Source organism: Sphaeramia orbicularis, chromosome 20 (assembly GCF_902148855.1).
Source record: "Sphaeramia orbicularis chromosome 20, fSphaOr1.1, whole genome shotgun sequence".
In the NCBI taxonomy this organism is placed as follows: Eukaryota; Metazoa; Chordata; class Actinopteri; order Kurtiformes; family Apogonidae; genus Sphaeramia; species Sphaeramia orbicularis.
This window is the reverse complement of record NC_043976.1, coordinates 41,291,923-41,304,567: the sequence shown is the minus strand read 5'-3', so window position 1 is coordinate 41,304,567 and position 12,645 is coordinate 41,291,923. Positions and strand designations below refer to the sequence as shown.

Genomic DNA, 12,645 nt, shown 5'->3' with positions numbered 1-12,645 from the left:
TTAAATCTTTTTCCTCAAACATTTGGATCAGAAAACAAGTTGCCTGATTCTTTTCTGGACTTTACTCTCAACCCCCCGCGGATAAAACTCCAGATAAACACCTTCACTCACAGTTCCACGGTGCGCGTAATTACGCACGGAGGCTCTCCATGGCGCACATGTGCAGGCAGATCACGGGCAGCGCGGCCAGCTGCGCGGGCTGGATCGGTGTCATCATCGCCACCGCCACCAACGACTGGGTCCGGACCTGCGACTACACCGTGGCGACCTGCGTCCGGATGGATGAGCTGGGCTCCCGGGGCCTGTGGGCCGAGTGCGTCATCTCCCCTGCGCTGTACCACTGCGTGGCCCTGAACCAGATCCTGTCTCTGCCCGGTGAGGCCCCGAAAAAAAACTAAAAAATAAATAAATAAAAACATCCTTTCACATCCTTGACCTCAGCAACACAATGTAGAAGAACTCATTAAAGACCTGATTTTAGAGGTTAGTTTAACACAAGTATGAAGTTCATAATTTTAGTGACACAAAAAGTCACAAAAATGCATGAAAATACCAGAACCTGTAGTGAAAATGTAAAGAAATATATATATAATATAAATAACCTCATCAGTCAAGGCAAAAAATACAAAAATAACATCAGAAAAATCCAACACAAATAAAATATTTATTATGTAGTGACCATTTCATCATAAATATTATCTTATGTTTTCAGTTTTTTCGTTTTCTTTCACTTTTTCTTTAGTTTAAGTTTTAGTTTGAGAGGAGAAAAAAAGTATAGAAAAGCTCTTTAAAGACCTAATTTTATATTTTATTTAATACAAGTATAAAGTCAGTCATTTTTTAACCTTTTAGGCACCAGAGGTTTTTCTTTTTTTTAATATTCAATTTTGATATCAAGACTTCAAAATCATCTGTTTCATTCATTGTGTTCCTGTGGCTTTGGTGCTTAAAGGGTTAAAACAAAAAAGCAGCAGAAAGTGCATGTGAATAGAAAAACTGTCAGTAAAAGTATTTTTTAAAAGAACAATATACTCAATACAATATAATAATAATAATAATAATAATAATATATCAGTACAATATACCTCATCAACTGATAAAACAGAGAAATAATGTGTGAAAAATCCATGTGGTGACCATTTCATCATAAAATACAAATACTGTCTTCTGTGTTCAGATTATTTTGCTGTTGTATTTTGTACTTTAACACTGGATTGTATCAGAAAACACATGTTTTTAATGTGAAAACATCAAGTATAAAACATACATATATGTACTGCAGCACAAATATAAAGATACACATCATGGAGACTCTTCATTAAAATACTCACGTGTTTGGTTACATTCCACCTCTGGTAGTTTATCTTATAGGTTTTAGTTCTATTTAGTCTTTTAACTTCAGTTTATCTGTTTCAGAGAGTTTTATTTTGTGAAATTAACTGTTGTTCAATCAGTTTCTCATGTTTTATGTGGAAGATCTCAATGTTCCAGAGGAGAAAAAAAAGTCTGAAAAAATCATCTATGATGTTTAGTATCAATCACAAAACCGGTGTTTATGAAAATATTTCTTCCTGTTTGTTGTGAATCATTCATTCTGTTTGGAAATGAAGCAGATTTTATTCTTCCATTGTCATTTTTGTGTGTTTTTATTTCAGTTTAGATTTCATTTTAGTCCCAGTTTGCATTAATAACTGTTTCAATCGGTGTAGAAGCCAAAATATTAAACCTTTTATGGTAAAAATGAATAAATAAATAAAACTAATTCCACATATGGAGACGTCTGTACTTAGTTTAAAGTCTATAAACTGACTGAATGAACCTGGACGTGAGCAGGTTTGTGGATCTGCGGGGTGTGTTTTTCATCAATCCTTGGCCTGTTTCCAGAATGTGAGGGCGTGTGGAGTCTTTTTTACATTATGGGAACGTAAATCTGTTTCTGCGTTCACTCATGGGTAAACATATCCATCAGCAGAAGTACAGACGTACAGATACTGCGGTAAAAGCAAAAGTAGATCTGATTCTGTACCAGGATCTGAAACGTCCTCGGAGTAAAAGCAGAATAACTCTCAACTTTAATCTGAGCTTTTATGAACATCTACACGATCAGTGAATTAAATATAGAAAAACACCTGATGATCATTGAAAAAAACGCAAAATGCAGAGAATAATCTTATAATAAATGGCGATAAATCACCTAAGAAAAGTAACATATAGAGAAAAAAATATTCTAGAACTGACACAAAAGTAACACTGGGTCTTTATGGGTTAAAATAATGTGGAGACGATTAAACCATTAAACCTTCAACATCAAACCAGTCAATGAGTTTCATCCGGTTTCATTTAATTTCACTGAGTCTTTTACGACATTTTCATCTTGTTGAGATTTTTTTTTTTTTGTGCATTTTGTTACTTTTATGTGGTTTTCGTTTTGTTGCATTTTTTTTTTTTTACATTTATATTTTGTCTTTCTTTTTTTTTACTTTCATCTTCTTGCACCTTTTACGACATTTTAATTTTGTTGCATTTTTTCTTTTACAATATTTTCATCTTGTAACATTTTACGTTTACATTTTGTTTCCGCCTCTTATGAAACTTTCATCTTGTCGCATCTTTTACATTTTCATCTTATGTTTTTATGTTTAGATCTTGTAGCTTGTTTTACGACATTTCAATTTATTGCCTGTTTCATGACATTTAAATTTGTTGTGTCTTTTATAGCATTCACATTTTGTTGCGTTTTTTGCGACATTTAAATTTTGTTGAATCTTTTGCATCATTGTCATCTTGTTACAAGTTTTAAGTTTACATTTAGTTGCATTTTTTAATGAAATTTTCATCTTGTGACTTTCATATTTTCATCTTGTTGCATGTTTTACGACACTTTCATCTTGTTACGTCTTTTATGACATTTTAATCTTATGTTTTTACGATGCTTGCATCTTGTTGCATGTTTTATGACATTTTCATCTAGCTTTGTTTTTACGACTTTTTCATTTTGTTGCATGTTTTACACCATTTCCATCTTGTTATGCCTTTCATAAGATTTTTATCTTGTTGCATCTTTTACGACATTTTAATCTTGTTTTTACGATGTTTACATCTTGTTGCACATTTTACGACACTTTCATCTTATGTCTTTCACAACATTTTTACCTTGTTGTGTCTTTCACAACATTTACATGTTGCATCTTCTATGTATTTTTTTTCTGTCGGATTTTTTTGCACCTTCAACTTTAGTCTTGTTAGAATACAGACTGTCATTCGTACACAAGTGCACATATAATTAAATGTCGTATTTCAGCATCTTCAGTATATTTTGTCTTAAATTGCAGTTTTGTTTCGTTTTTTTTCCAGGTATCAGTATTTAAACTAGTATTTACCTTCTGTTTTATTTATTCCCTTAACATATAAATCTTCATTATAAATATAAAAATGGTTCCCATTTTAAAGTTGTTCAGTCCTTCATCACATTATCCTCAAACAAAAACCTTCCATATACTTTACATTTTTTTCCTATTTGGTTTTTAAGGATCATGAGTTTTATCTTTTTATTGTTTTTTCTGGTTAGATTGTGATAAAGTGTGATGGATTCAATACATTATAGTCTTTACTCTGTTACTGTTTCATCTATTTATGTTGAAATCAGCCTTAACATTATTGCAGACATACTAATATGCAACATAAATCCTGTTAATTCCCTGCACTGCAATAGAACTAACTGTTTAGAAATCGTGAGGAAAGTACAAATATTTGGGTTAAATGTAGGACGCAGAGGTCAAAAAATTATTCTGTGAAAATCTGCTGATGTATCATGACTAAACGTCTGTGTTTTAGATTCAGATTGACGTCTGCAGAGAATGAGTGTGATTCCCTGTAAATCTGTGTGTGTGTGTGTGTGTGTGTGTGTGTGTGTGCATGTGCATATGTGTGTGTGTGTGCATTCCTGCCTGAAGGCTGAGTTGCTCCAGATGCTTTTACTCTGAACCTTTGGTGCTCTCTTTCAGCCTACGTCCAGACGTCCCGGGCTCTGATGATCTGTGCCTGTCTGCTGGGTCTTCCTGCCCTCCTGCTCGTCCTCATGTCCATGCCCTGCGTCCGTCTGCACAACGACACGTCCGCCATTAAACGGCGCCGCTCGCGAGTCGGCGGCGTCCTCATGATCCTCATGGGTAAGAAACGCCGCTCAACGCTTTTAAGACAGTTTCATTTTATTGTAGTTTTTATAAAGTTTTCATCGTATATTTTTCAATGTTTACATTTTGCTGTGTTTTTGTAACATCATCTTGTTGTGTCTTTTCCGACATTTTCATTTTGTTGCATCTTTTACAAAATTTTCATGTTATGTTTTCTGCAAAATTTTCATCTTGGTACGTCTTTTGCATTTACATTTTGTGATTTCTATAAATTTTTATCTTGTGTATTTTATGACTTCAGTTTTATTGCATCTTTTACGGCTTTTGCATCATATTACATCTTTTACAAAATTTTGATCTCATTACATCTTATACAAAGTTTTCATCATGTTGCACCTTTTAAAATTTTTCAATTTGCCGAGTCTTCTACACATTTTCATTTTGTTACGTTTTTTTTCCCAACTTTTTCATTTTGCTACATCTTTTATGGCTTTTGTATCTTATTGCATCTTTCACAAAATTTGGATCTCGTTCCATCTTTTACGAAGTTTTCATTGTGTTGGACCTTTTTAAAAAAATCCATTTTGCTGAGTCTTTTACAATATCTTCATTTTTGTGATGTTTTTTCTGACATTTTTATTTTGCTGCATCTTTTATGAAATATTCTTATTATAATAATAATAATAATAATAATAATATTTCTGTGAGATTTTCATCTTGATGTGTCTTTTACAACATTTACATTTTGTGATTTCTATAACATTTTCTTTCTTCTTCTGTAATTTGTGACTTTCATTTTGTTGCATTTTTTATAAAATTTTGATCACCTTTTAAAAGGTTTTAAAATTTTGTGGAGTCTTTTACGACATTTTCATTTTGTTACATTTTCTGCAAAATTTTTATCTTGATGCATCTTTTACATTTACATTTTGTGATTTCTATGAAATTTTCATCTTGTGCATTTTAGGACTTTTTCATTTTATTTAATGTTTTACAGCTTTTGCAGCTTGTTGCATCTTTTAAGAAATTTTCATCATGTTGCACATTTTAAAAACTTTCATTTTGTTTAGTCTTTTACAACATTTTCCTTTTGTGTTTTTTAAAATAACATTTTCATTCATATTTAAAACATCTGCATTTTGTTGTGTTTTTTAATACATTTTTGTGTCTTGTGTCTTTTGCAACATTTTCACCTCATTGCTTCTTTTACAAAATTCTGATATCATTACGTCTTTTACAAAGTTTCATCATGTTGTGTTTTTTAAAAAATATTTTATTTTGTTGAGTCTTTTGTGAAGTTTTCATTTGGTTGTGGTTGCATCTTTTACAAAGTTTTCACCTCGTTGCTTCTTTTTTGCAACATTTTCATCTTGTTGCGTCTTTAACAATTTGTACATTTTGTTTATTCTTTAATATTGTTTTTGTCTTGTTGCATTATTTTGTGATGTTCCCATTTTGTTGCGTTATTTTTATATTGTTTTTGTCCCGTTATGAGATTTATCAACTTTCCATCCTGTTGCACCTTTTACGTTTAGATTTTGTTTTATCTTTTACAAAATTTTCATCTAGTTCCACCTTTAATAGTAATAAGAAGGAAGGATTTATACTGATACTGTAGCCTGACACTAGGGGGAGCTGTTGATACTTGTTGCATCTTTTACAATACTTTATTTTGTTACAACGTGACACTAGATATTTTCCCCTAGTTGCATCTTTAATAATAATAATAATAATAATAATAATAATAATAATGGGAAGGAATTTATACCGATACTGATACCAGTCACTAGGGGGTGCTGTTGATGTTTTTCTTTCTGAGATCTGTCAGAATCACTGAAGGGTCACGTGATAATTTCATATAATTTTTTTTAAGAACTCATGACAGGGAGTTGCTCAATTTTTGCACATGTTCAGAACAAATTGGGAATAAGATTATTATTTCTATAGTTCTGTTTCTTCCATTTTTATATTGTAAATATCAGGAAGAAAATAATCCACCTCAAATACATTCAAACTAAAGCCTATTTCGTAACATAAGGAGTAGAAACCAGATGCTAATTGTTTAAAAGATGTCGTGTAAGTGAATAAAATATGAAAGTACCTCCTTCGACTCCAGCTGTGGGAGGATGTGGTCTGGGGTCTTTCCAGTCGATGCAGGTCGGAGGGGGGTCAGGGTCTGCCAGGATCTGCTTCATCCTGTTTCAGGTCATGAGTTTTTTCCTGTGAGATGGGAAATGTAGTTCCTGTTGTCAGATTCATGGACAGACGGAACGTACAATAACCTCTAAAATTAAAAGAGTGGATGCTCATCTGACAGCCTGCCAATAAACACAGCATCTAAATACTCAGATATGGTCGGAGCATCAACCAAATAGTGCTTTGTACAAATAGAAGTTGAAGTTGTTTTTTGTTTGTTTGTTTTGTTTCATGTTTAGTGGTGGTTTGTTTGTATATGGGTAAAGTGGATGGGAGGGGATACGGTTGGTTAAACTGAGAAAAACAGTTCAAGACACTATCAAAAATGCACCTTGAATTAAAAAAAAAAAAGTACAAGTAAAAATAGACCGTACTAAACTCCTTTATTGTAGTAACAAGTGAAAAAGTACAAGCTCTGAAATGTAAAATGCATGTAGTCGTCTTATCGTACAGTATTTCCATCTTGTTTCCTCTCAGTATTTTTGGAAATGCTCTGACCCAGTCATCACCAAACTTACTCAGATTCTTACGCTGCACATTTTGCTGCTTCTCACCCCATAAACTTCATATAAATACAGGGTGTATCAAAAAAAAAAAAAAAAAACTATACATTTTGAAAAATTACCCCCAGTTCCACATTTGATAATTTTTGGAATTTTCTTTTCTGGACGTCAGTAGGTAGGGGATTGGTGGATGTTCGTCCAAATTTACAGACCCAGGTTTTCATGCATGAGTGAGCTGGGGTAAATTGCGCAATCAAAGTTAAAACTGTTTTGTGCGAAGTAGCGGTGGGATTTAAATCCAATCAAAGGTCATGGGAGGGGACAAAGGGCATCCATCTGGTTTTCCACCAAATTACCAGGTTACAGCATTAACACTTTGGACACTGTGTCAGTTTCATTTGTTTACCCATGGCAGCTGTTCCTGCCTTTCAAAGATAATTCAACTTGTTTAGGCCTGAAAATGTCACTGAGGACAGGCCAAGTTAGGGTTAGAACACCAACTCCTGATGGTGATGGAGAGAGAGAGAGAGAGAGAGAGAGAGAGAGAGAGAGAGAGAGAGAGAGAGAGAGAGAGAGAGAGAGAGAGAGAGAGAGAGAGAGAGAGAGAGAGAGAGAGAGAGAGAGAGAGAGAGAGAGAGAGAGAGAGAGAGAGAGACAGAGAGAGAGAGAGAGAGAGAGAGAGAGAGAGAGAGAGAGAGAGAGAGAGAGAGAGAGAGAGAGAGACTTTAATCCTGAGGGCAATTCGAGTATTCAGCAGCTTTTCATACAGCACAAGACAAAAAAAAAACAGAAAAAAACAAGAACAAAGCAAAAGAGTGGGCTGGTAACCAGGCTGACATTAATGTTGGTATATATACTGTAAAAGACACTATCTAAAGAACTACCTCTAAAAGAGCTTCCTGTACAACACTGTAAATAAAGACTTCTGATTGTATTTACAATCAGGGCAGTGATTTAAATGAAACAGTGCTTTAAGTGTAACTGATTGAAGTGTTCTACGGTGGTTTGAACAGTAGCTGTAGTCCAACCACAGAAGGTGCTTGGATGTTTTACAGTGTCATTGGATCAGTCCTAATGAAAGTATACATAAAATGACTTGGACACCCCGGCCTGCTGTATCAGGACCTAAATCTGACCCCCACCGTTCAACTTCTGCTGTTGTGTTTGTTCTCCTCAGCTCTGTGTGGCATCGTATCGACAGTTTGGTTCCCTATCGGCTCTCACCAAAACGAAGGCCTGATGTCCTTCGGCTTCTCTCTGTACGCCGGTTGGGTAGGCTCCGCCCTCTGTCTCCTGGGCGGCCTCATGATCCTCTGTTGCCACGGCAGCGACCCAGGGGCGCAGAGCAGGGAAAACAGCTTCTACTACTCCAGACAGGGGGGCACGGCCATGCCGCTGGACCCCCCTGCCAACCACGCCAAGAGCGCACGAGTGTGAACGCCATCGTCATAACATGTACATTAATCCTGTATTTCATCCTGTTTAATCAGCTGTTCATACAGAAGCTTCTGCAGATCACACACTTTAACTCAGTTGAATTGTCGTCTATTAACTCTTCCTACAGTCGCAGAAGGAATTCTTAGACCACCCCTTGTTTTTTTTCAGTTTCTCGTTCATTTTAATGCCTGGTACAATTCAAGGTACATTTGTTTGGACAAATATAATGATAACAAAAATAGCTCATAAGAGTTTAATGTAAGAGCTGATATTTATACATTTTCCATGTTTTCTTGATAACAAAAAGCACTTAAAGGGCTCATATTTGTCTAAACCCACTTTTGTTAGTCTGTGGTTCCTTAATTTGTGTATTTGGACCCTAATAGTTCATACAGTTTGAATTTAACCCTCCAGCTGCTGCAAAACTATCTTTATATTCATTTTGTCAAAAATCGAGTGGATTTCTACAACCTGTTTGAATTCCTGCTTAATTTGTTACGTTTTATAAGTAGTTACATCACAACATTTGCACATATGAGGTCTAGACTTAAGACAAACATTTCGCCAAGTATGACATAATTGTCAGAAATAGGGTTGAAGATGGACCTGTGGAGTTGAAATAATGAAGAATTCAGACCCAAGCAGAGCATTTAGACTTTATGTAGACCACAGGGAAATGTTGGAAAATGCAGAATTCCACTTAAAAAAGAAAAATATCTCTCCTTTAAGTTCTTATATCAATAGCTATGTCATTGTACTGACAAAAACAGTGCTATTAGACATTCCATGTTTACTTTTCTGTCTGTTTTAGTCACATGATACACACAGGAGTTAGTACTTGCTTACATAACCATTGTTTTTGATGACTTTTGATGGTCTAATAATTTTTTCTGCGGCTGTATATTTAACCCTCAAAGACCCAAACATCCACCACTGACCAAAAGGCATCTAAATTCTAAACTATTTCATACCTGTCGATCCCCTAATCCTATCAATACATGTAAATAATTGAGGTAAAAAAGCCAATTTTTCCTCATGATTTACATGTAGTTGGTCTGAAGTAAAGTCATATTCTGAATAAATTTCATGTAGAAAAGTGGTGTTTCTATTAATGTAACAATCACACCCTCCTATTCCAACAGTTTTTTTTTTTTGGCATTTTTTGTTTAATTTAGGGAAAAAACAACATTAATGTAAAACTAACCTATGCAAATGGTAAATTTAATAGCATTGTTATTTATTTACCTATGCAGTTCGAAAAACAACAGTAGATAGATGCTTGTTTTATGTTCAGTAAATCATATATTTGACCTTTAAAAGTCATCTATTCTTCAGTTTGCTGTTTGGATATAACCTTTGAATTTACTCTGAGCTGGAAAAATGCCATATACAGAATATTATAATAAACTATTATTAATCACTAATGAAAGGTTAAATGTAGAAACAACAATTTAGAAGTTGGCAAAAAAAACAAAAAAAAACAAAACAGTTTTGAAACAACTTCAGCTGTAACTAACCTAAAAACATTAAAACATTTATTCCTGTGTCCTGTTATAAATAGATCATTCTGACAGATGCATCACATTTGATTCTGTTTCCTGTTATTTAATCCAACATTCTTCACACTGATTCATTTGTTTGATATGTTGGAAGACTGTCCTCATATTTGTCTGCATCACTTCCATTTTCTGTCATTTTAATTGTTTTTACACATGTGCAGATGTAAAAGAACTCAATAAATCAGATTAACCTGTGTACTTACATGAAGACGTCAGAGTACTGGGGACAAATCCAGGTGTATTAATCTGATTTCTCAATCAGATTATTGCTGTTGTTTGATAAATCATATCATTATTATACTGTTTACATGATCAATAATAATCAGATAACGTATTAGTGTGGATGTAATGACAAAATTTAATCCTACACGTCAGTTAACTCTAACATGGAAGCTACTGAAAAAGTGATTTTTCTATATAACATAATATTAATATAAGATTAGAAGACACACTAAAACCCAGAAATTAAAACATATGTTGTGTTTGCAATTGTCTTCACATTTTGCCAGATTAAAGGTTGAGATTAGCATGTATTTAACCTCACAGAGTATGTTTTGTTGATGTTAGCTAACTCTATTGCTAAGCTAACGAATGTCTCCTTTGTTTTATCCATTTGAAGAGTCACTGATTTATATGTTATATGTACAGAAATGGGGCTAACTTTTCTTTTACAATCCTTACAATCATTGTAGTTCCTTAATTTTTCTCTTTTGCTCATCTACAGCTGCAGCAGCGCGCAACACTAGACAAAGTTAGCTTAAAATGCAGTTAGCTAAGACACAAAACATCATGTAAGTACATCAACTAATGCAAATATTATATACATTTGTTTATTTAGATCCCTGTAAGGTACTCTTTTAGAAACAGTAGCTACTCGTATTACATTAAAACTACATAACATTCATTCACAAGAACAAATACCGCAAAACTCAACACGTAGCATGACGCTAACTCAAAATCTCAAACATGACAACTCAATATTTAATCTTATTTAGCAAATTGGTCACTAAATAAGATCATAACATTTTTTACATTACATTCTTAAATTAAAAAATTGGGAGTGGTGGTAGGAAACTCCTTTAATTTCTCATTAGCTGTCAAATTTTGTGCTAATCTGTATTATAACTACTAATAAAACACTTTCTACATTATTTTTTCTGCTTCTTCTATTTAATATAATTACTTTGATGGTGAAATTAGCATTTTTTTCTCTATGTGATTGATAATTGTCGTGATTTTTTTCTCAGACGTGAAACACATGTTTACATACCTTGAGCAGTTGTATAAATAAGTGTAATTAAAAGGAAAAAAGGCTTTTAGCTACACAATGTTAAATAGTAACAAACCTTAGAAGGAGGTTGTGGATGTTTATGTCCACAAACACTGTGGACTTAAACACAAAACAAAGTAAATGCTTTTTATTTGTCTAACTTCGTCATTTTATTTGTCTTATTTGAACTCTTTTCATGATCTTTTCCTAAGCCTAACATAGTTCATTTTGTGGCTAAACTAATCCAAATAAAATCTGCAAATTTTGTGCATATGCCCTGATATCATAATCACACTATATTTTCTCTTCACTTTGAGATTGTTGCTTTTTTGTGTGAGTGTTATCCATTTTGTAAATTTGCTCATATTTAATCCCTTTCAAATATACCCGACCATTCCTGAATGGATCTTTAAGCTGATCTTCGACGTATATTCAATGTATTCACTGTGTTGTCAGATTTCTGGCTGGTGCCACGAATAAACATCTGTAAACATTTTTATTGAGAATGAATCTCTCAAAGGTGAGACATTTATTCCTGTCGCACACAAAAAACATAAACACCCGTTCTCATTTTACACTTGAACACAATGTGAGTAAACGCCAACATTCACCCAAATGAGAAAAAAAAACAAAACACCAACACAAACAGAACTCTCAGTGCTTCACAAGTTCAGGAACGCTGCGTTTAGAGCATAAATAAAACAAACCAAACCAGCTAAATCACCACGTGGTGTTCAGGGTGTCCAGGAAAAATGAGATATGGGTGATAAACCATGTGATGTGAAGATTAAGACCCAAAAAGTTAGAAGTTATTTGTAGATGAGACAAAATTCTCATTTCTAAGTCTGATTATCACATCTGTTCTTGATTATTACCTCTGTTGTTTAATACTGAGTAATAGTAGTAAACTGTCAACACTATTACAACGTAAAAGGATGTCAGCGCCAACATTTAACCAGAACTTTCACCTGCTAACCTCTTGTTTACTCACTTGTTCACACGGCGGCCATTTTCCTCTGACATCATATTCAGGCTAATGTTAAATCACGATAACAAATCTTAAGAATAACCAACATGTCACTGGATACTCAGAAATTAGGGACAGACATCAAACCATATTTCAAAATAAACAAAATAACATGTTTGACAACAGCTAACATTAGCATTCAGTCTTAGCTAACGTTACCGTGTGATACTGTTACTAGAAGACGTGTAAATTACAACTACCATGGTGTATTTTCCCCTCATAATAAAGTACCTGGAATATAAACCTTTTCGTTGGATGGATAGACATGTCCTGATATTGAAATTAATTCATGCAATTGTATCAAAGTAACGTTCACTAGGAAGTGTTTGCATGCTAAGGTTAGCTGAGAAGTGTTTGTATGACAACATTAGCTACGAAGTATTTGTATGCTAATATTAGCTAGGACGTGTTTATATGCTAACATTAGCTAGGACGTGTTTGTATGTTAATGTTAAATAGGAAGTGTCTGTAAGCTAGCGTTAGCTAGGAAGTGTTTGTATGCTAATATTACCTAGGAAGT

General features: G+C 33.9%; 1 protein-coding gene across 1 annotated transcript; it reads left to right on the top strand.

Moving 5' to 3' along the window:
• Positions 1-2: 2 nt before the first annotated feature.
• cldn11b (claudin 11b) lies at positions 3-8,433 on the top strand. The gene is made up of 3 exons (XM_030123436.1): positions 3-375; positions 4,005-4,169; positions 8,010-8,433. Exons 1-3 carry the CDS (start codon positions 150-152, stop codon positions 8,267-8,269), a joined length of 651 nt encoding a protein of 216 aa, XP_029979296.1. The 5' UTR covers positions 3-149; the 3' UTR covers positions 8,270-8,433.
• Positions 8,434-12,645: the final 4,212 nt, after the last annotated feature.